Here is a 23,558-nt window from a genome sequence, read left to right as displayed (position 1 = left end):
CGCCCCCTCCCCCAACACCTGCCCCATTTAAAAGCCCTTTTAGAACCAGTTGTCCTGAACTGGACAACCGGTTCTAAAAGGGCTTCTAAATTTAACAACCGGTTCCCGCCAACCGGTGCGAACCAGCTCCAGCTCACCACTGAGTTTAACCTGAACAGCAAGAACAGGGAGAGTATTCTACAAACACTAAACCTTGGCATCCTGCTTGGAAGACTCAATCCTGTCCTCCTTCAGGGACTATCCCCACCCTGGAGAGTGCAGAGCCTCCAAAACCAATTGCCTGTTTATTTCACAGCATTTGTCACCCACTTAAACCGCCCCAAAACTCCTAGTGGATTTAATCTTTTAGTTTTGAAACCAAGACGAGACACATTGCTGAAGCAAAAAAATCCTGTACCATTACTTTATTTAAAAGATTCTAGAGAATTTGACAGTCACCAGAAACTGCTTTCAGACAGATTTACAGGTCTTCAGCAGGTTTATGTGGCCAATATGGATATTTCTCCTTGTCCAGTTTCGTTTCAGGGAAGACCTTATTCAAGTCCTCAAATGTCATCTGATCAAATGGAATCATGGTTCTGAACTTCTCAAGCTTGAAGTGGGTGAAGAGACAAGAAAATGTTAAAGTCAGACATAAGCAAGAATTCAACTTAAACTAGATGTTCAATTATAAATTAAAACAAGGCTGCATGCCAAGCTGCCTTTAACATGAAATTCACAGGGTAGAACCCATAAAACTTACCTGTTTCTAAAGACAGCACAATAAGGGATTTAGAGGCCTGCATATATTCAGCAGCACTCTTAGCCTGCAAGAGAACAAAGGATTTGGTGAGCACATTAATCCTAGATTGATTCCTGCACTGAAGCTGTGACTCTCATCCTATTTCACTTTAGCTAGGGAAAAGGAGTCACCATTCTCCTCTTACCTCTTCCTTAAAGAAATACTGACCTTAAAATAGCATCTGCTTTAAATAAAACAGGTAGGAGCTCTGGAGGCTGACAAATTCTCTGGCTAAAGACAACATCAATGACCTGAGTAGAACCCCTGGAGTTTATGTTTCACCCACCTTCCTCTTTCGCACAGAGGAGGAGCCCACGGAATAGAAGTCCCACTATGCAATGCTCCATTTTGACCCCGCAGGCTCCAAGAACTCCAACTCCACATTAAAAGGGAGTCGGGCCTATTTTATGCAACTTAGGTGCATCCTTTGGGCTGCTGACGAGATGCCAATATGCTCCTCGGTTGATCAGAGTTTGGCTGCCTTTATCTTATACTAATGTCAAGTGTATTACACCAGAAGAGCAAGCAGAACTGCAATCCAGTCCCAGACTCTAAATCCCCAAGTGTGGTCATGGATAGGTAGAGAGAACCTATTCTGCTCAAAAGCTGCCTATACGCACAAACCCAGACTTGCGGCTCTTTTACCTCAGCATAATTACCCACCAGCAGACTCCAAGTCAGAATTATTCTATACCTCTACAAAGATCAAAGAGAAACCATGTGGCAGGGAAGAGTTTTTAAATACTTACAGCTTCCTTCCTCTCCCTGGACATGTATCTTGTCTGTTTGTGTGTCCACAGGCTCGGGAACCTTTCTAGTCCAACCCCCTGCTCAAAGTGGGACAAATCCCCAGACAGTTTTTTACACACCCCAGTTCCCTAAATGGCCCCCTCAGGGATTGAACTCACAACCCTGGGTTTAGCAGGCCAATGCTCAAACCATTGAGCTATCAATCCCCCTGCTAGGCATACCACAGCAGGGGACCTAAGCCAATACCTCCTAATAATCTCTCCTAGCAGTCTGCTAGAGGAAAATTCACAGTTCTGTGAATCTTGTAAATCAGATATGAGCAGTCTCCACTTGGATTTCAAAACAGCAGCAACATCTAATTGAGGACGAGAATCTCACCTTCTTTTCAAACTCATCCACCATGCCAGCCTTAGCAACTGCAGTCTTGTAATAAACCCAATCAATAGGCGGGGGCTTTTCTGGCAAGGAGGTCAACCTGTACAACCTGTACAACTCTGTAATTTCAGAGAGCTCCCAGGTCCACACCGGGTAAGTCTGCAGTATCCATTGCCCCGCCCATCATCAGGCCCCAGGGTAGCAACTATGCTACTTTTAGTTGACAATATTTTCAGTCTCCTTGTTAATGCGGAAATGGCAATAAAGCAGCCACACAAAATTCTACATGCCTACATTTGCCTATTTTGGAGAGCGGGGATGGGGGGGTGGATGGGCAAGTACAATACTCTCAGTTTTTTCATCATGAACACTGGTAGGAACAGGCAAGGAGAATTTGTGAATGGGGTGGGTAGTTTTCATTACAGTTTTGCAAGGCTGACAAAGGGTTTAAAAAAAAGAAAGAAACATGGAAACCACTTCAAGCCAGGGGGTGCAGCAGCACCCCTAGTTCCAGCACCTATGCACCAGGCAACAAGAGGCTCTGAAAGCCAATCTGCCCTTTTAGCCACATGGCTCAGGGTTTGTTCACCACACAGCTGTTGGGAGCGGGAGTCGCTATTCAACACATGCACCCCGGGAGGTTTGATTCTGCTGGGAGAGTTTTTGCCAACATCTCTGCTGGGTGAGGTTGCACCATCCTAGCCCAACGAATTTACATCTTGGTTGTTACCACACTGACTGGGAGAAGGGGAATGCACTAGGGGTGGAATTTGGCCCATGATGTTCTGGTTTATGGTGCTCCTGGGACTCACCCTCCTTTCCAGCAGCGCTCAGTTCAACCTCAGCCACGCATGGGCTTTTCGGCTAGTTTCATCTTTTCAAGGCACCCAGGCCATGGGGGAGAGCAGAAAAGGCTGGTCCTAACTCCCCCTGCTTTAGATCAGCCTTTACAGGGGAAGACGCCCCTGGCTGGACACCAAGACTCATCCCAACACCGGCCCACGAAGGGCTGGCCACACAGCGCGGAGAGGGGCTGAGCTGGGGAACCCTCCTCCCCCGGTGACCTGTACCCCTCCTCTGCTGCAGCTGGGTTGAGCGAGGACGTTCAGCCTCCAAGATCCAGCTGGGACAGTGAGCTGGACATTCTGGGGGTGGAGTCTCCACCCTTGGGGAGCTCTGCCAGGCTCTAACAGGAACAGGATTTCGCTCCATGGGTTACAAATGCTGAGGATTGGCCGGGGGGAGGAAAAAATGCTACAGAGGAGCCCTAGAGCCTAACTCCACTGTGGCACTTACACCCCACACACTGTATATTTACATATATACACACATACCCAATATAATCTCAGACATACAAGCATACAAGCAAGCTATGTTTGCTAGATAATAAACTAGTGAAGGAGCAGCCGTGTTCAGCCTGGAAGGATCTTCCACATCAAACAACAAACCAGAGAATGCAGAGACAGTCAGGGGGACCATGGCAGGCAAGGGAGAGCTTTGCAAAGTCTCACTAACTACTAGTCTAGCCTCTCTCTCCACAACACCTAAGAGCTCCTCTTCCCACACCTTTTTGGTTTTCGACAGGGTGTGTTTTATAAGAGTGATCTGGGGTCATGAGCATCTGGGGTTCCTAAGCTTCGCATAGCCTGTGAAGCACAGAAGATGGGGATGCAGAAAATCTGAAGTCAGGAAGATTGTGCTTTAGAGCTGCACCAAGTAAAGCAGGGCTGGGCAGTTGTGAAGGCGCCAAGCCCATGGAACCTAAACAGTGCAGGGAGCGGTGAAGAATGGACGTCAGGACACAGCTGGCACTTTAAGCAGAGGGAACCAAGGTGGATAAACTCCCAGCATTGAGAGACCATGTAACTTTCTTACCAGAAGGTAGTTTGTTAACTTCATGCAACTTTAGAGCTAGGTGATGTTTTTACAGCAAATGATTGACTATTCGGCTGGCTGGCAGTGCGGAAAAGATAAAATGGGGGGTTTCAAAACAATCTGAAAGTCATGAAAAATTTCAGTGAATCAAAAAAGTTGATTTCAGATCAAATAAAACATGTTTAACACAGAACATTTTGTTCCCAAGCGTTTTCAAAGGGCTCCATTCACAAGACAGCCATCCTTAGTTCTTAGGGCACTTACCTGGGATATGGAAGCCCAGGGGTCAATTCCCCTGTGGCAGAGTGCAGCGGCAAGGCTGTCCGATAAGCAGCAAGACCCACTTTGGACAAATTTAAAAACCAAAAAGCCTCAATTTGATTTGTATAAATAAATCCCAACGACAAGCAATACCTTCCATGGGGGACTATGGGGTTAAAGCAAATTATTTCTACCACAGCATTGGTCCCATAACATCAGATCCATTAACGGTAATTTCACGAGCTGATCCCAAGAGCCAGCTGAGTGCATTGCGCTATTATCACTGAATTCTTCATAAAAAAAAACCCCAAGCCTTGAATTATATAAGCTTCCTCCCTACACTGATTAATATCAAAGCACCAACTACACCTCAGCAACTATCTGTAGCATCAGCACTACCATTTGCCTCATTAGGAAAAGGAGAATGATGTGGGAAGCATTCTTAGCTATTCTCACTTTGTCTGTGGCAACAGGTAAATTAAATTGTAGTATCATCAGATGAAAACCAACCGGATTACCCAGGAGTAATTTATATTCTCATATATGGATAAGAAGATTAAGACGGCACCCTAGTCCTGCCAGTGTGAAAGGGGACAAAGATCTGACAGTGGTTTCCTAGAAGATACAGCCCAATGCCTTTTATCCTCGGATGTATTCATATTCCATAGGCTGGCTGTGTGGTGTATGCTGAGATCCTGCCCGGTATTGCTCTGATAAAAGGAATTTGGACGTAACCAGACTTTCATTTGATTTCCACAGGTGCTGCCCCAGAACAGCTCTGTAAATACGATAACATTATTCAGTATCTGAATATCTCCTCTGAAAGACCACCCCCACTACGTACAATACCCAAGGAAAATTGGGAAGAGCCATTGAAAGTGGAGATACAATTTATACTGATGTCCATCCTCTCAGTGGTAAGGAAACAAACTTCTTTATTATTTTTTATAGTAAGAAATATTGTGGCGATTGAAAAGTTGAGGCTGCTGATGATCCTAAAGTGAGTGAGTGACTCTTTTCTCACTCAGACTAGCGCAAATCAGGAGTAGCTCCACTATTACTGCCACTGATGTGAAAGGGTAGAACCTGCACCTTAGGTCTTCTTCTCCAGACTTTATGGCTCTGGTTGGAAAGTAGAATCCAGAGCAATGTATGGTTGGCGGTGCCAGGTGTAAAATAGTTTGTCACACCTGCACAAACGAGAGGGTTGTTTAAAATTGCTTTAGTGCTCATCACATGTTGAACAGGTGTCACATTAAAATAAACTCTAAAAGATCAAAGTCCAGGGCAAGAATCATTTTTCTAGCACCCTCAGGCCAATTAAAAAGCGGATAGGTTAAGCTGCATTGTGTTGCCAAAGCACTGCAAAGTTGTCCAAGAATACTCAGGAATTTGGCCCTTGATTTGTATTTCATCTCAACTTCTCTCTTTTTCTGTTTCCTCCAAAAAAAACCCTCTTACAAGGGAAACACCTTTGCTTAGCCTGGGTAAAGGGAACCGACGAGATTAGCCGGTGTTACAGCACAGTGGAGTTGGGGGGGAGAGTGAGGAGAGACTTGTTAATTCTGTTTGGTTTTGCCCTCCTTATACATCGGGAATCAGAGTCTGTAGACTCGATTTCCCTGAGCCGTGTTGCAATTTTTCTCCCATTCTGCTGCTCTGGATCCTCTCCCAGGACAGATTTACATAGCCAGGTGGATTCTATCAGGCAACTTTTTTTTCCAAACATTGAACCTTACCCTTCCATTCTACTCATAAGTTTGTAAGACCAAGAAAAGTATGTTATTGGCCTGACCTGATTTTCTCATATGTCTGACACCCATCACGCCACCATTGTAAGAAAAACGCTGAACAGCCTCCAAGCTTGGTACCTACCTTAGTTAATGAAATCATGATAATCCCTTTCCCCTTTTGTTTCTCTAGACTGAAAAGTTACAAACTGTCACTGTCTATTTCTTAGTGATCATGGTAAGAGCTTTTTTCTGTAAAATCAAAGCTATTTCCTGTGTGCTGTGAGTCCAGAAATTGTTTCCATTCTGTGATTTTTCTTTCCTCTAGAAGTGGAAAGATGTCTTTGTGACTTGGAATCCTCAGGATTTCTGTAACATTTCCAAACTCGTTCTGCCAGTGGATACATTTTGGTCCCCATATATCGTCATTTATGAACAGTAAGACTCTCCTTGGCTGATTTCAACTTGTTTCCGTAAGAGGGATAATTATAAGGGACATGATTGGTGCCACTGAGATCAATGGGACTGACTCATCTGAGTGAGGATTACTCACATAAGCAAAGATTTTGCAGGATTAATTTTTTTGGGGGGTGGGGGGAACAGAATAGCTAAGAACCAATTAACTGATCTCATGACAATAAGAAAACATTCATTAAATGAAATGAGTTTTTTTAGTCCCTGAGTGAGGGGGCACTAGTTGAGCATGTTTAGGCTATGGGGAAACTATCTGACAGGGAAGCCAGTGAAAAGGAGACAGACTCCAACAGTATATCTTAGAGCAGAAGTTGGCAACCTTTCAGAAATGGTGTGCCAAGTCTTCATTTATTCACTCTAATTTAAAGTTTCGCATGCCAGTAATAGATTTTAACATTTTTAGAAGGTCTCTCCCTAGAAGTCTATATTGTATAACTAAACTATTGTTGTATGTAAAGTAAATAAGGTTTTTAAAATGTTTAAGAAGCTTCATTTAAAATTAAATTAAAATGCAGATCTTATCAGGTTAGTGTGATTCTTGCCCGTGCTTTTCCTTGCTGAATTTTCCAATGTCCCCAGGCCAGCAGCAGGCTGAGCGGGGCCAGTGGCCGGGACAACATCTGGCAGGGGGCCGGTGGACGGAACCCCAGGCCGGCAGCAGAATGCAACTGAAAGTCAGCTTGCGTGCCGCCTTTGGCACATGTGCCATAGGTTGCTGACTCCTGTCTTAGCAGCTCCTGTCACTGTTTATTCTGGAGGTCCAGGAGATGCCCACTGCACTGTGATATTTGGTATTGTCCCTCAATGGTTATTTATTCATGATTATTTGTTAAGCAGCAACAGCATGTTCAGCACTGTGCAAGACACAAATAAAAACATAGGGCTTGATTCTGCTCTCACTTACAGGGTGGGAATCAGGAGTAATTCAGCTGAAGTCAATAGTTAGAGGGTGGAAGCAGTGTGAGATCAGAATTAGGCCAACAGTCCCTGGTCCAATGGGGCAAGTGGTTCATATGTCCTTAAATGTCTTTCCTGTCTCAACTAGCACATTAATGGGGTGCACTACAAGTCTTGGTGTAGATGGGGGTTATCAGCCCTTCTCTGCGCCCCAGACTTTCTCTGCTTGCTTTCTCTCTTCCCATCTCTCCTATCTCCTTCCACAGCCTTTTTGTCCTCCCCTGTTTGTTTTAAATCTCTCATCCCTGGTTACTCACTGTCACTCACCCTCTCTCTTCTGTTTCCTGTTCTATGGTTCACTGACCATTCAAAGTCAGACTAATAGTGAGTTTGCAAATAAAATAATGTCTTTGATCTGCAACAAGCGTTTTGTCATTTTACTTTTCATTGTTGTTGAATCATTGGTTCCTTCAGAGTGGATGAAGAGAAATCGCTCAGCAGGCCCTTTCTGTCCATCACTCACAATGGCATCATTAGCACAACCCAACAGCACCAGGTGACCATAACGTGCAACTTGGAGATGCACAAGTTTCCATTTGACACCCAGACGTGCACGATAAGCCTCTTCTCATTTAATCATCCAGGTATGCCCATTCTTATTCAGGTTTACTACACTGGATTGGCTGGTCCTGGCCACTGTCCCCAACTAATCAATGGACTAGACGGATCACAGGTCTGATCTGCCATTGAATTTTTATGTTCACTACTCAACAATGTCCATTGTGTTAAAAAAATTACAACGCAAGAGGGAAAGTGGGCTATGGCATGATCTCTCACTATGGAGTCTCCTATATGTATATCTCTGAAAGAATGCAGGATCTGCCTCTGCAAAGCCTTTACTCCCAGGAGTGGTAGCATAGTCAAATGACTAGTCCCACTGACTGCAATAGGGATTACTTGAGTTTGCAAGGTCTAGTCCTTAAAATGTGCATGAGGGTCTAGATTAAAAATAGAACTCCAAGGGCTGAAGTTGATAGGACTACTCACATGACTGAGAAAGGGCTGCAGGATGGGACCCAGACTTAGGCCTGGTCTACACTGGCGGGGGCAGGGGGGCAATCGATCTAAGATGTGGAACTTCAGCTACGAGAATAGCGTAGCTGAAGTCGACGTATTTTAGATCGAATTCAAATTACTTACTTCGCGTCCTCGCAGTGCTGGATCGACGGGCGCGGCTCCCCCGTCGACTTTGCTTCCACCTCTCGCCAAGCTGGAGTTCAGCAGTCGACGGGAGAGTGATCGGGGATCGACTTATCACGTCTACACTACACGCGATAAATCAATCCCCGATAGATCGATCACTACCCGCCGATCCGGCAGGTAGTGTAGATGTGGTCTTAGAGATTTGAGTTCCTGACTAGATCTAGTTTTCAACTGCTGCATGCTCTTATTTTATCCCCATGGTCATCGCAGAAACAGAGAGGCAAGACTTACTTTGAAGTATTATCGTCTATTGTTTGCATAGCACATTTTTCCATTTAGCTACAATTCTAATAATTCAGTTTCACTTGAAAAGCAATTGGCTTTGTTGAACTAAAGCAAATGTTTCATGACATTCCTGGAGTTTAAAGGCAGAAGGGACCATTAGATCATCTAGTCTGACCTTCTGTGTCTCACAGGCCATTAAATGTCACCCAGTTACCCCTGAATTGAGTCCAATAACTTGTGTTTGGCTAAAGCAGCACTTCCAGAAAGTCAGCCAGTCACAATTTGAAGAGGAAACTCTTTGCTAGGAATGCCAGTATTAAACAGGCCCAGTTCACATCTGGGAGTGAAACATTCCAGGGAAGGGGGCTAGCCATCTCAGTATCAATACCTTGATATTTTTCCCAAGAAAATACTACGGTGGCAATTGTGCAAATGGAGCGAGTCTGTTAAGAAGAGGTCCAGATAGTAGCTACTCCCAAGTATTTATGGAAACACAGGAAAGAGACAGCCACTGCCAACTGCTCCTCTATGTGCTTGTCTACACTTAACAGCACTGCAACTTTCTCGCTCAGAGGTGTGAAAAAACACCCCCCTGAGCGCAGCAAGATTCAGCGCTGTAAAGCGCCAGTGTAGCCAATACACCAGCACTGGGAGCTGCGCCCCTTGTTCAGGTGTTTTTTCTGGAGCGTTGGGAGAGCTCTCTCCCAGGGCTGCACCGCAACCACACAAGGCACATTAAAGCACTGCCGTGGCAGGGCTGCCGCAGCAGCGCTTTAGCATTACCAGTGTAGACTAGCCCGAAGTGCTTGATCTTAAAGTTCACTGGAATCAGTGGAAAGACTCCCACTGACTTCAATAGGATTTGGAACAAGGCCATAAGATGGGAGACAGAATTCAACCAAGTATCCAAGACCAATGGAGTTATGAAACTCCTACTGTCAGCAGACATTTATTCCCATTTAAGCAGTGACCTTTAGGGTGGATTCTGATCTCATAGTGGTATAACTCCATTGATTTCAATGGCGTTATTCCCAGTTTACCCTGGAGTAAGAATCAAGCTCCAAGTACACAACTAGTTCTGTTTTGGGCAAGAAATGTAATTTTCACACCAAGGGTGGGTGGGTGGGGGATCTTAACCTTCTCTTCCCTCCTTCTGAATACACACCTGGACCGTGGCAGCAGATCTGAACTCCCTGCACTGAGAAAGGAACCACCTTTAAACCACTGTGTCTTCACTTTCTTTCCTCAAACAGCAAGAGATCTTATACTCCGGTCCAATCAGACAACAGATGAGGTGAATAAAAACAGCAAGCTTTATCACTTGACCAATGGAGAATGGAAGTTCACAAACATAAACATTATACCAAGCAGAGTAGAGGACGAGGAGGAAGTCTTTACTGGGATCATCTATGAGGTAGTGCATCATCAGTGTATTTCATACACTATATATTTCATTCATTGATTTATCATAAAGGCACCCTTCAGAACATCAGGGCTCAGCTACAAAAACTAAAAACACAACCCAAGCAAAATCTAGTCATCTTGAAAGGACTAACCCCCACAATTACAAATACACATTCCCCAGCAGGAAAAGTACTTTATAAAGTATAGGTATTTTAAGAAAAGGTCCAGCGAGATATATATTATTCGCTTACATCCAAGAGTTAGTATTGCTACCTTAGAAACTTTGTGAGAGTCTAAAATCTCAAAACAGAATGATCTGATAAAAATGAAAGTTACATACTTCTAAATGGAAGTCTCGGAATGTGTCACCACTACCTAACCCCTACAATGTAGATCTGTAGAGCTAAATCAAGAAAGAGCACGACCTGCTGCTAATATGAAATGCTGTGTTCTGCAAAGAGTTCATGGGCGATATAGGCAGCTCCCATATCTAAATGGGTGAACTACAGCAGTCTCACAAATCCAGCAGCATATGTGCCCAAGACAACTCATGGTACCAATTCCACTGCCACATTCCTAGCATCTCTCACCTAACAATGCAGGAGACAAGGCCAAAAAGAGGGTGGAACCAAAGCAGCCTACTGTGCAAGCCAGATCATGCTTTAGCAAAATGACCTTTGACAGTACAGCTCTCATAGGAGCATCTGGGGTTAGACACTAATGCTGGCAAGTCGCTGGATTCCTTCATAGCTACAAACAAAAAAAATTCTTCATGATATAGAACTACACAGTGATGGGTCCAGATTCTCAGTAGGTACAATTTGCTATAGCTCCATTGACACTGAATTATACCAGCTTAGGCTGTGGTCTAAAGCGGTTTCATCTTCCTTTGAGGCATCTAGTATAGGCCACTCTGAGACAGCTTACTGCACTAGATGGACTTTTTTGTCCGCTCCAGTTTGTATGTGTGTGTGTTAAGGGGAGTAGAAGAAAGAAAAAAAAAACAGAGGTGAGGGCATAGATATTCAACGGGCATGTGTCACAAATATACACACAGAGAACACCAGTAGGAAAATAGCAAGAGTGCGTAGAAGAACATAGGGCTCGACCCAAAATGAGGGCAAAGAGGGTTAGGTGAAGTGTCTGGAAGTAGGTGGTAGAATGAGCTGGGCAGGTAAGGAAGAGCTAACAGGACAGGTGGAAGAAGGATCAGAATATGAGAGGAGGGGAAGTTGGGGTTATGGGTAGGAAGCAAGCAGGAAATGAAGGTAAGCAAGCAAGGAAAGAAAGCCGGGGACAGGATGAGGGCGAGTGTTTATGGCTGGCACTTGAAGCTTGGGATGCCCTAAAGCATAGGAAGCCCACTGGGACCTGTTCCCTCCTTTGAGTTGATAGCTGGGACTCCAACCATACTTGGAGGAAGAGTCTATCTCATCCCATTGAGACTAGCACTAATCCAGGCCATTCTGTTATTTCATGTTTGCCTTGTTCCTTCCAGATCTCCATGAAGAGACGACCCATTTTATACGTTTTGAACCTTATCTTCCCATCATGTGCTCTCTACTTATTGGATATGACTATTTTGTTCAGCAGCAGTTCTTATGGGGACAAGATCAGTTTCCAGCTGTCACTCATCATTGGAGAGTCTGTGTTAGCTCTGATTCTTAAGGACATTATTCCCACTTCTTCCGATGACCCACCCATAATAGGTACTTGTCTTTATTGAGTAAAAGTCACTTTATATTAGACATACACTGGATGTAAGGCAGAGAACAGAGTACAAACGTGTTGCCTATTCAAAGATAGTAAGAAGAGGAACACTAGTCACTGCAGTAGAGCTGTAATACAAGAAGTCCCTATGCAGAGCAGTTTCTGGACTTGGGGCACTATATTTCTTCTATTAAGCAGAAGCCCACAGTACATAGAATTATGAATCTAAAGGAAGTAAGACAGAGAGTTTATCAAGCACATTGTCTTTGTCTTCTTTTACAGTGATGTTTTTCATAGGTGTCTTTGTCCTAATGATTATGGGTATATTGGAGACCTGCCTATTAATGCAGCTGAAGAAGAAACCCCTACACCCTATACTCAAGGCTATCAAACTGCTGAGATGCCGCAAGCAAGCTAGAACAACATCCGGAAACCTCCTAAGCAAGCAGGGTTGGTGTTTGGTTACCTACATGTGAATACTCTGTATCTAGGTTCTGTCAGTAGGGAGCCCCTTATCTCTGGAAATCAATCACGTTGGCAGGCTTAGAATCTAAGATCATTGTGTTTCAGGCCACATTTGATCATAAATTCACACACAGTTAAGACATCTACCTCTCAACGTCATCGTGGTGCATATATTTCTAAGAATCAAATATATGTAGGCAACCTATGTATACAAAAGAGCTGCACCTTTGTTATTTATGTAGGCTCAGCTGTAAACCCAGCCCCACGCAGAGTCCACCAATTCTGGCCAACCCCATAAACTCATTGAGCCAGAACAGTGCCTGAGATTTTCTGATGGAAAATGCATGAAGTTTTAATAAAAACTATCAAGCAAATAAAGTCAAGTTTAGCATCACGCAGGCCTCTGCTCTTGTCCACAATTTCCCCTAATGTATATTTACATTTGGCTGCTGTTCTGCCCATTGTAGGAGATTCGCTGACTGAGACGGCCAGGGGACAAGAGGAGAGGAGGGATTCAAGCCCACTTGGAAAGGGAAATACAGAACTACCCATGCTTATGGGAACAATCAATGCAGAGGGGCAACGAATTGGGACCCAGGCAGAGCTACAGGAGTGCGAGTCAGCTCTGCTAGTTCTGGATCAGGTGCTTTTCTGCAGCCATTTGCTTTTATCACTACTGTTTAGCATCATCATTATTGTACAATGGAGCAGTTAGATGTGGGTGAATTGCCTTTTCTAATACTTGCTTGCCTCAGCCTCCTCCCTAACAAGGTTTTCTTGTTTCTTATGCTTGAATTAAGCCGTGTACTGCATGTCTGAATAACAGTGCAAGCTCTGCAGGGCAGGAGCCTTGTTCTTGCATGTGCTTTGTAAAGCAATGTGTACACCTAGGGCATCCCATCAGCAAATAAGTTACCGGAATAAAATACATCCATGGAGCTAGTGTTCCAGCTGACAGGAAATTACTGGAGTAGGTGTAAGTCATCTGAGTTGTACCTCTTAAAAGTGCTGAACAACACGTGGAGATCTGGGGGGAACAAAGCAAAACATGAAATAGCACAATGGACTAGATTAGTCCTGGTCTTGATGGGATGAGACAGGCTCCTCCAACTGTGATTGGAGTCCAGGCTACCACTATCAACTCAAAGGAGGGAACAGGCCAGGGTGGGCTTCCTACCCTCAACTACAGCCCAGGATTCAAGTTTAAAAGAGAATAATCAGCTCCAGAGGAGAAGGTATATTTACCATAGCACAAATCCCAGCCAGTTAGTGCTGGTCACAGGACATGCTGTCTTACATAACCATACCATATATCTGATTTTTGCAGACCAGTGGAAGTGTTTGCCTTATTAGTACTGCACATTACTAATGGGACACTTGGACCACCCAGAAATAACACACACAGAGATGGTCATGTCTTTGGCTGAGGGTGAAATCTACCTAATAGAATCTTACAATCCTCTCAGCAGGCGCGTGTGGTGAGGCTGCTCTCCTATTCATTTTACCTACAGTCCCCAACACTACACACAACCTTTAGATCAAGAGCAGCATGTCTGCCTGTTCTTTGATGGGTTCATGTAACCAGTCCGTAACATTCATGTGGGCATGTGATGGAAAAGCCCTCCCACATCCCTGCCTCTACAGCCAGGATGACCCTCTCCTACTCCCTGCTGAGGCAGCATGGGTTAATTGCACAGCTACATAATAGGTGCCGAGGTACAAGCCCAGCTGGCACATTGAGGCTGGGGGGCGGGAAAGCTGCTGTAGGTTTGTAAGGTTTTGCCAGGTTGGTCATTTGTGTGGCTGAACTGTTATCTCAGTCACCCGAATCACCTTGGGTTTAACCTGAACGGCAAGAACAGGGAGAGTATTCTACAAACACTAAACCTTGGCATCCTGCTTGGAAGACTCAATCCTGTCCTCCGTCAGGAACTATCCCCACCCTGTAAAGAGTGCAGAGCCTCCAAAACCAATTGCCTGCTTATTTCACGGCATTCATCACCCACTTAAAACACCCAAAAACTCCTAGTGGATTTAATCTTTTAGTTTTGAGATCAAGACCAGACACATTGCTGAAGCCCTCAATTACAATGACTTTATTTAAAAGATTCTAGAGCATTTGACAGTTACCAGAAACTGCTTTCAGACAGATTTACAGGTTTTCAATAGGTTTGTGTGGCCAGTATGGATACTTCTTGTCCAGTTTGGTTTCAGGGAAGATCTCATTCAAGTCCTCCCACATCATCTGATCAAATGGAATCATGGTTCTGAACTTCTCAAGCTTGAAGTTGGAGGAGAGACAAGAAAATGTTAAAGTCAGATGTAAGCAAGAATTCAACATAAACTAGATGTACAATTAGAAATTAAAACAAAGTTTCATACCAAGCTGCCTTAAAGCCTGAAATTCACAGGGTAGAACCCATCAAACCTACCTGTTTCTCATACTGGACAATTGGGGATTTAGAGGCCTGCACATATTCAGCAGCACTCTTAACCTGCAAGAGAACAAAGGATTTGGTGAGCACATTAATCCTAGATTGATTCCTGCAGTGAAGCTGTGACTTTCATCCTATTTCACTTTAGCCATGGAAAGGGAGTCACCATTCTCATCTTACCTCTTCCTTAAAGAGACACTTACCTTTAAACAGCATCTGCTTTAAATAAAACTGGTACAAGCTCTTGATGGCTTTAGCCAGAGAATTTGCCAGCCTCAATGATCTGAGTACAACCCCTGGAGTTTGTGTGACGCCCACCCTCCAGTTTCACATAGAGGAGAGCCCATAGAATAGAAGTCCCACGATGCAATTCTCCATCTTGACCCATGCAGGCTCCAAGAACTCCAACTCCACATTAAAAAGGAGTCAGACCTATTTTGTGCAACTTAGGTGCATCCTTTGGACTGCTGCCTTTGTCTTAAACTTGAAATTAGTGTATTACACCAGAAGAGCAAGCAGAACTGCAATCCAATCCCAGACTCTAAATCCCCAAGTGTGGTCATGGATAGGTAGAGAGAACTATTCTTGCTCAAAAGCTGCCTATACGCACAAACCCAGACTTGCAGCTCCTGCACCTCAGCACAAACCCACCAGCAGACTCCAAGTCAGAATTATTCTATACCGCTACAAAGATCAAAGAGAAACCATGTGGCAGGGAAGAATTTTTAAATACTTACAGCTTCCTCTCCCTGGACATGTATCTTGTCTGTTTGTGTCCTCACAGGCTCAGGAACCTTTAGTGCATTTTACTGTAAATTCAAAAAATAAATTTTAAACATGTTGCCTCTCAATTCTGTTAAAAACCCTGCATGCTCCCAGAGCTAATATTTCCCCAGTAGCCAGACTAGTGCTCTTGGGCAGTTGGGAATCAGCAGAGAATAGGAAAGCTCTGACCATATACTCTTTCCTCGGGCCACTTCTACACCTACAGCTGGGAAAACCTATACAGGCTATAAGAGAAAAAGCGTTAGCTTTATGCCACTGGAAGATCCCCCTCCATTAACATGACCCTTCCTATGGTTAGCTATGCCAGCTTTGGGGCTGTTTTGTGCTAGCAGTGTGATGTAAAGCAGCTGCACACCACAGCACAGGACCTGAGCCAATACCTCCTAATAATCTCTCCTAGCCGTCTGCTAGAGAAAAAGTTCACAGTTCTGTGTCTTGTGCATCAGATATGAGCAGCCTCCACTTGGATTTCAAAACAGCAGCAACATCTAATTGAAGACGAGAATCTCACCTTCTTTTCAAACTCATCCACCATGCCAGCATTAGCAACTGCAGTCTTGTAATAAACCCAATCAATAGGCGGGGGCTTTTCTGGCAAGGAGGTCAACCTGTACAGGTGGAGCAGAACAGCTGAGAGAACAACCCCCAGTAATTTCAGAGAGCTCCCAGGTCCAGTTGTCATGGGATAAGAGGGAAGGTCCTTTCATGGATTGAGAACTGGTTAAAAGACAGGGAACAAAGGGTAGGAATAAATGGTAAATTCTCAGAATGGAGAGGGGTAACTAGTGGTATTCCCAAAGGGTGAGTCCTAGGACCAATCCTATTCAACTTATTTATAAATGATCTGGACAAAGGGGTAAAAAGTGAGGTGGCAAAATTTGCAGATGATACTAAGGTAGTTAAGACCAAAGCAGACTGTGAAGAACTTCAAAAAGATCTCACAAAACTAAGTGATTGGGCAACAAAATAGCAAATGAAATTTAATGTGGATAAATGTAAAGTAATGCACATTGGAAAAAATAACCCCAACTATACATACACCATGATGGGGGCTAATTTAGCTACAATTAATCAGGAAAAAGATCTTGGAGTCATCATGGATAGTTCTCTGAAGATGTCCACGCAGTGTGCAGCAGCGGTCAAAAAAGCAAACAGGATGTTAGGAATCATTAAAAAGGGGATAGAGAATAAGACAGAGAATATCCTACTGCCCTTATATAAATCCATGGTACGCCATTGAGCGGCGCAAGGCTTTTTGCCGCTGTAGCCAGCAGCGCTCCTCCTCAGAGCATTCGGTGGCGGGGGTCCTTCCGCTCCGCATCCTCGGGGCGCTTCAGTGGTGGGTCCTGGAGCGAGTGAAGGGCCCGCCGCTGAAGCGCCCCAAAGACGCGGAGCGGAAGGACCCCCGCCGCCGAATTGCTGCCGAGGATGGCAAAATGCCACCCCCCAAATCTTACCATGGATTTATATAAGGGCAGTATGCCCACATCTTGAATACTGCATACAGATGTGGTCTCCTCATCTCGAAAAAGATATACTGGCATTAGAAAAGGTTCAGAGAAGGGCAACTAAAATGATTAGGAGTTTGGAATGGGTCCCATTCTAGGAGAGATTAAAGAGACTAGGACTTTTCAGCTTGGAAAAGAGGAGACTAAGGGGGGATATGATAGAGGTATATAAAATCATGAGTGATGTGGAGAAAGTGAATAAGGAAAAGTTATTTACTTGTTCCCATAATATAAGAACTAGGGGCCACCAAATGAAATTAATGGGCAACAGGTTTAAAACAAATAAAAGGGAACTTCTTCACACAGCTCACAGTCAACTTATGGAACTCCTTGCCTAAGGAGGTTGTGAAGGCTAGGACTATAACAGGGTTTAAAAGAGAACTGGATAAATTCATGGAGGTTAAGTCCATTAATGGCTATTAGCCAGGATGGGTAAGGAATGGTGTCCCTAGCCCAGTGGTTCCCGATCGCGGCTCCCAGTGGCGGTCCAGGCCAATGGGAGATGCTGGAAGTGGCCAAGCCTGTGGACGCGGCAAGTACACAAGCGGGCCCACAAGGGGCTTTCCCTGCACAAGCGGCGGAACAAGTTTGGGAACCACTGCCCTAGCCTATGTTTGTCAGAGGGTGGAGATGGATGGCAGGAGAGAGATCACTTGATCATTACCTGTTAGGTTCACTCCCTCTGGGGCACCTGGCATTGGCCACTGTCGGTAGACAGAATACTGAACTAGATGGATCTTTGATCTGACTCAGTACGACCATTCTTATGTTCTTATGTTCACACAGGGCAACTCTGCAGTGCCCATTGCCCCTTCCCCCCCACATCATTAGGCCCCAAGGTAGCAACTATGCTGCTTTTAGTTGACAATATTTTCAGTCTCCTCATTAATGCGGAAATGAGAATAAAGCAGCCACACAAAATTCTGCACGCCTAAATTTGCCTTTTGGAGGTTGGGGTGTGTGTGTATGAATAAGTACAATACTCTCATTTTTTTTCATCATGAACACTGGTAGGAGCAGGCAAGGAGAGTTTGTGAATGGGATGGTTTGTTTTCATTACAGTTTTGCAAGGCTGACAAAAGGTTTTAAAAAAAAAACAACACATGGAAACCCCTTCAAGCCAGGGGGTGCAGCAGCACCCCTAGTTCCAGCATCTATGCACCAGGCAACCAGAGGCTCTGAAAGCCAATCTGCCCTTTTAGCCACATGGCTCAGGGTTTGTTCTCCACCAAGCTGTTGTGGGGGGGGGGCGGGGTCGCTATTCAACACATGCACCCCGGGAGGTTTGATTCTGCTGGGTGGGCTTTTGCCAGCATCTCTGCTGGGTGAGGTTGCATCATCCTAGCCCAGCGAATTCATGCCTTGGTTGTTACCACACTGACTCCCTAGAGAGGGAATGCACTAGGGGTGGAATTTGGCCCATGATGTTCTGGTTTATGGTGCTCCTGGGACTCACCCACCTTTCCAGCAGCGCTCAGTTTAACCTCAGCCATGCAGAGGCTGTTTGGCTAGTTTCATCTTTCCAAGGCATCCAGGCCATGGGGGAAGAGCAGAAAAGGCTGGTCCCAGCTCCCCCTGCTTTAGATCAGCCTCCACAGGGGAAGACACCCCTGGCTGGACACCAAGACTCATCCCAACACCGGCCCACGAAGGGCTGGCCACACAGCGCGGAGAGGGGCTGAGCTGGGGAACCCCCCTCCCCCGTTGACCTCTACCCCTCCTCTGCTGCAGCTGGATTGAGCGAGGACGTTCAGCCTTCAAGATCCAGCTGGGACAGTGAGCTGGACATTCTGGGGGTGGAGTCCCCACCCTTGGGGAGCTCTGCCAGGCTCTAACAGGAACAGGATCTGGCTCCATGGGTTACAAATGCCGAGGATTGTGGGGGTGGGGGGGACAATGCTACAGAGGAGCCTTAGAGCCTAACTCCACTGTGGCACTTACACCCCACACACTGTATATTTACATATATACACACATACCCAATTGAACCTCAGACATACAAGCATATGAGCCAGCTGTGTTTGCTAGATAATAAACTAGTGAAGGAGCAGCCGTGTTCAACATGGAAGGATCTTCCACATCAAACAATAAACCAGAGAATGCAGAGACAGTCAGGGGGACTATGGCAGGCAAGGGAGAGCTTTGCAAAGTCTCACTAACTACCAGTCTAGCCTCTACGATACCTAAGAAAGAGCTCCCCTCCACAGGCCTTTTTAGTTTTGGATGGGGTGTGTTTTATAAAAGGGATCTGAGGTCATGACCCTCTGGGGTTCCTAAGCTTTGTATAGCCTGCAAAGCACAGAAGTTGGGAATGCAGAGAATCTGAAATCAGGAAGATTGATCTTTAGAGCTGCACCAAGTGAATCAGGTCTGGGCAGTTGTGAAGGCGCCAAGCCTGTGGAACCTAAACAGTGCAGGGAGCGGACCAGGACCGGTGGTGAAGAATGGACGTCAGGACACAGCTGGCACTTTAAACACAGGAAACTAAGGTGGATAAACTGCCAGCACTAAGGCCTTGGCTACACTTACCGGCAAGTTCGACGGCTGGAAATCGAACTTCTGGGTTCGACTTATCGCGTCTAGTCTGGACGCGATAAGTCGAACCCGGAAGTGCTCGCCGTCGACTGCGGTACTCCAGCTCGCCGAGAGGAGTACCGCGGAGTCGACGGGGGAGCCTGCCTGCCGAGTGTGGACCAAGGTAAGTTTGAACTAATTCGAAATAAGGTACTTCGAACTTCAGCTACGTTATTCACGTAGCTGAAGTTGCGTACCTTAGTTCGAATTAGGGGGGGTAGTGTAGACCAAGCCTAAGAGACCATGTAACTTTCTTACCAGGAAGGTAGTTTGTTAATTTCATACACCTTTAGATCTAGGTGACGGTGTTACAGCAAGTGATTAGAGTGGGGAAAACACTTATCTTTGCAGCAGTGCCAGCCAACTGAGAAAAAAAAAAATCAAACAATCTAAAAGTCATGAAAAATTTCAGTGAAGCAAAAAAGTTTATTTAAGATCAAACAAAACATGTTTAACCCAGAACATTTTGTTCCCAAGCGTTTTCAAAGGGCTCCATTCACAAGACAGCCATCCTTAGTTCTTAGGGCACTTACCTGGGATATGGAAGACCAGGGGTCAATTCCTCTGTGGCAGAGTGCAGCGGCAAGGCTGTCCGATAAGCAGCAAGACCCACTTTGGACAAATTTAAAAACAAAAAAGCCTGGATTTATTTTAAATAAATAAATCCAAACAGAAAGGAATACCTTCCATAACATACCTCCAACAGGCCTAGAATCCATCACCAGGTCTTCCCTCCTGTAATTCTCTCACTCTCAATTAGAAGCCAAGGCAATTTATAAAGGGCTTCTCTACCCAGGACCCTTTGCAGGGTAAGGAAGTCCCTCTCCTGTCTCTCTGGGTGATTGACACCCCATCCAGCCAACCAACTCTCTTTCCCCTGCTCCTGGTTTGACAAGAGCTTCACACCATTACATCCTCTGTACTTTCACACCCCATAAATTTTGGGGTGCCCCACTTTTCATAGGTTGTCACCTTTGATCCCCTTCATCTCATTAGTATCTATGTAAACATGTTTCCATGGTAACCTGCGGTAAGAGTAGAACTTTTCATAATGTTACAATCACATCTTGTGGTCTGACCATCACCTATTGGCACATTCTTTACATAATCTTGTAATTTGACAGGCACAGGGTTAGTCCTAGGTCACCTACGTATATCATGCCTCCTTAAGCCTGAGGCCTAGCATGATTAAGCTAAACTCTTACAAGCCTTAGCCTGTAGGCCTTGCATTACAGCTTTGCTTTTCTTATTTACCCAATACACACTCATCACTCCTAACTACTTGTCAATCTCACAAGTAGGATAGCATCATAGGAGTGTATCTCTACCTATTGTGACAAAGTTCCTCCTCTACCTTGGTGGGTCCTGCGCTTATTGGCCGATTTTCTTGCCTCAGAGATTCACCATGTGGGTCGGGGAACAGCCCAGAGACCTTCCCCTCTGGTGGAACCCACAGTCCAGGTCAACTCCTCCTGTGTCCAATCAGGAGTTGGGAGGTTTGGGGGGAACCTGGGCCTGCCCTCTACTCCGGGTTCCAGCCCAGGGCCCTGTGAACTGTAGCTGTCTAGAGTGCCTCCTGGAACAGCTGCGCGACAGCTACAATTCCCTGGGCTACTTCCCCATGACCTCCTCCCAAACACCTTCTTTATCCTTACCACAGGACCTTTCTCCTGGTGTCTGATAATGCTTGTACTCCTCAGTCCTCCAGCAGTACGCCTTCTCACTCTCAGCTCCTAGTGCCTCTTGCTCCGAGCTCCGTGCATGTATGCCACAAACTGAAGTGCGGTCCTTTTTAAACTCAGGTGCCCTGATTAGCCAGCCTGTCCTAATTGATTCTAGCAGTTTCTTCTTAATTGGCTCCAGGTGTCCTAATTAGCCTGCCTGCCTTAATTGGTTCCAGCAAGTTCCTGCTTGTTCTGGAACTGCTCCTGTTACCTTACCCAGGGAAAAGGGATCTACTTAATCTGGGACTAATATATCTGCCTTCTAACACTCTCCTGTAGCCATCTGGCCTGACCCCGTCACACTATACATACAACCGAAATCTATTTCTCACACACTGATTACGTATGGACTAACAGAGGAGTTTGCCATGACAATAGATAACACAGTTAAATGATACAATGAACTAACTGGCTACATAATGCATAGGCCAAATCACCCCTAATGTTACTCCATGCACTTAAATGCTTTCGGAGATGAAACTGTATCCTGCTGTTGTCTCTCCAGCTCCTGCCAAAGTCTCCCAGGGGTCAAACACAGTAGACATGTAAAAGTTAGAGGGATTTTTTAATTGAAGAAAGTGACATAAAGGGAAGTGACAAACCCTCACTGGGAATTAGGGCTGGGAAGTTCTAGGGAATGATGTCTAGGTGCTGAAATTGTCTGCTCACCGCACAAAAGGTAAAAGAGCTAAGGGTGAGGTGAATGTGTGAAAGGACTGATGGTTTAGAAAATGGAGAATTTCTACCACAGGGTAACTCACTCCCCCTCTCCTGAGCAGCCTACATATGGGGACAGGAATGCAGAGAGATAAAAGAGAATCTTAATTGGGCTGTGTAGCCCCAAATGATGCTCTCTCAGGCCAGTAAAAACTGAGAGGGACTCCATTTCCAGCGAAAACACAGGCAGGTCAGTGGAGTTGGATCAGATTTAAACCAGACACATAAAAATGCACAAGATTTGGCCCTTAAAGGGCTACGGCTTTTAGCATTACACTTTGTGAGGTTGAATCCTTCCTTTTTTCTCTGCATAAGTTTTTTTGTTTGTTTGTTTTTGCATGGGGGCTATGGGATTAGTGGCAAAAGCTGAAAGGAAGCCACTGGCATGAAGACTGAAGTTCTCAACACCAAGGCCTGGTCCACACTAGCGGGGGGAAGGTTGATCTTCAACTTCAGCTACTAGAATAGCATAGATGAAGTCGATGTATCTTAGATCGAATTAAAATTACTTACTTTGCGTCCTCGCGGCGCTGAATCGACGGCCGCGGCTCCCCCGTCAACTTTGCTTCCGCCTCTTGCACTGCTGGGGTTCAGTAGTCAACGGGAGAGCGATCGGGGATCGATTTATCGCATCTACACTACACACAATAAATCGATCGCTACCCACCGATCCGGCAGGTAGTGTAGACATACCCCAAGAGAAAACCCAAACTTGGGTTTTGGAACATATGGACATTGTATGAAACAGGGAAGCTAGTTCAGGTCACAGAGAGATGAGACTCTACAGCTTACACATTCTGGGTGTCAGCAACAGCAGATTGACGGGATCAGGAAGATTAACAACAGCGTCAGGAGAAACTTTGCTGTATTCTGGATGGGATGATGTACAACACCACGAGGGCGTTGCCATCCTTTTGAAGAAGGGAGTGGAGCAGTCCCTGCTTGAGTGGAAGTCCATCAGCAGCAGACTTATGAAAGCCAAACTGAAAGGGAAACACAATAATATCGCCCTGAATAAGTGCTATGCTCTGACAAATGACAGTGATGAAGAAGCAAAGAACAAATTCTATATTACATTACAGGCGGAGTTCAAGAGAGTACCACGCCACAACCTAACTATCGTCATGGGAGACTTGAATGCCAAGGTCGATAAGGACAACACAAAGAACATCAGAGCAAATGGGAAGACATGGGTGTGGCACCATGAGTGAAAACGAAGAGAGGCTTGTTGATTTCTGCAATATGAATGACCTAATCATAGGCAGAACCCTATTTCAACATCATGAAATTCACAAGCTGACATGGTGTTCCCTAAACGGCAGAGATAAGAATCAGATTGACCATATAATGATCAATGGCAAATGGGGACGCTCACTGACAGATGTGAAAGTGAAAAGGGGAGAAGATGTTGGCAACGACCACCACCTTGTGTCAGACTCCATCAAGCTAAAATTGAGACATGTGGGTCCACAAAAAGGACATAGACCAGGGATCGGCGACCTTTGGCACGCGGCCCGCCAAGGTAAGCACCCTGGCGGGCCGGGCCGGTTTGTTTACCTGCCGCGTCCGCAGATTCGGCCAATCGCGGCTCCCACTGGCCGCGG

At 45.4% G+C, this 23,558-nt stretch overlaps 2 protein-coding genes and 1 pseudogene across 2 annotated transcripts; 1 reads left to right on the top strand and 2 right to left on the bottom strand.

Annotated features, from left to right (window-relative positions):
• Positions 1-395: 395 nt before the first annotated feature.
• On the bottom strand, positions 396-3,805 carry LOC101953147 (ATP synthase subunit d, mitochondrial-like). Its single transcript, XM_065562991.1, has 4 exons — positions 3,782-3,805; positions 1,862-2,065; positions 743-748; positions 396-592 (listed from the first exon to the last, which is right to left on the bottom strand). Exons 1-4 carry the CDS (start codon positions 3,803-3,805, stop codon positions 461-463), a joined length of 366 nt encoding a protein of 121 aa, XP_065419063.1. The 3' UTR covers positions 396-460.
• A 3,761-nt stretch (positions 3,806-7,566) lies between these two features.
• Positions 7,567-13,230, top strand: LOC135974497 (5-hydroxytryptamine receptor 3A-like). Its single transcript, XM_065562768.1, has 5 exons — positions 7,567-7,787; positions 9,885-10,045; positions 11,534-11,744; positions 12,028-12,195; positions 12,678-13,230. Exons 1-5 carry the CDS (start codon positions 7,724-7,726, stop codon positions 12,923-12,925), a joined length of 852 nt encoding a protein of 283 aa, XP_065418840.1. The 5' UTR covers positions 7,567-7,723; the 3' UTR covers positions 12,926-13,230.
• Position 13,231: 1 nt separating this feature from the next.
• On the bottom strand, positions 13,232-16,721 carry LOC101952857 (ATP synthase subunit d, mitochondrial-like; annotated as a pseudogene).
• Positions 16,722-23,558: the final 6,837 nt, after the last annotated feature.

Source organism: Chrysemys picta, chromosome 12, assembly GCF_011386835.1.
Source record: "Chrysemys picta bellii isolate R12L10 chromosome 12, ASM1138683v2, whole genome shotgun sequence".
NCBI lineage: Eukaryota > Metazoa > Chordata > Testudines > Emydidae > Chrysemys > Chrysemys picta.
Note: the sequence above shows the minus strand (reverse complement) of the source record. Positions and strands in the feature narration are given on the sequence as shown.

Excerpts from the sequence above, each read along its gene's own strand:
- LOC101953147 (XM_065562991.1), bottom strand. The coding sequence starts at position 3,805 with ATGAAGTTAACAAACTACCTTCTG. Across the intron at positions 2,066-3,781 it reads AGTTAACAAACTACCTTCTG|ACTTACCCGGTGTGGACCTG; the intron begins GTAAGAAAGTTA and ends TGGATACTGCAG.
- LOC135974497 (XM_065562768.1), top strand. The coding sequence starts at position 7,724 with ATGCACAAGTTTCCATTTGACACCCAGACGTGCACGATAAGCCTCTTC. Across the intron at positions 7,788-9,884 it reads CTTCTCATTTAATCATCCAG|CAAGAGATCTTATACTCCGG; the intron begins GTATGCCCATTC and ends TTCCTCAAACAG. Across the intron at positions 11,745-12,027 it reads CGATGACCCACCCATAATAG|TGATGTTTTTCATAGGTGTC; the intron begins GTACTTGTCTTT and ends CTTCTTTTACAG.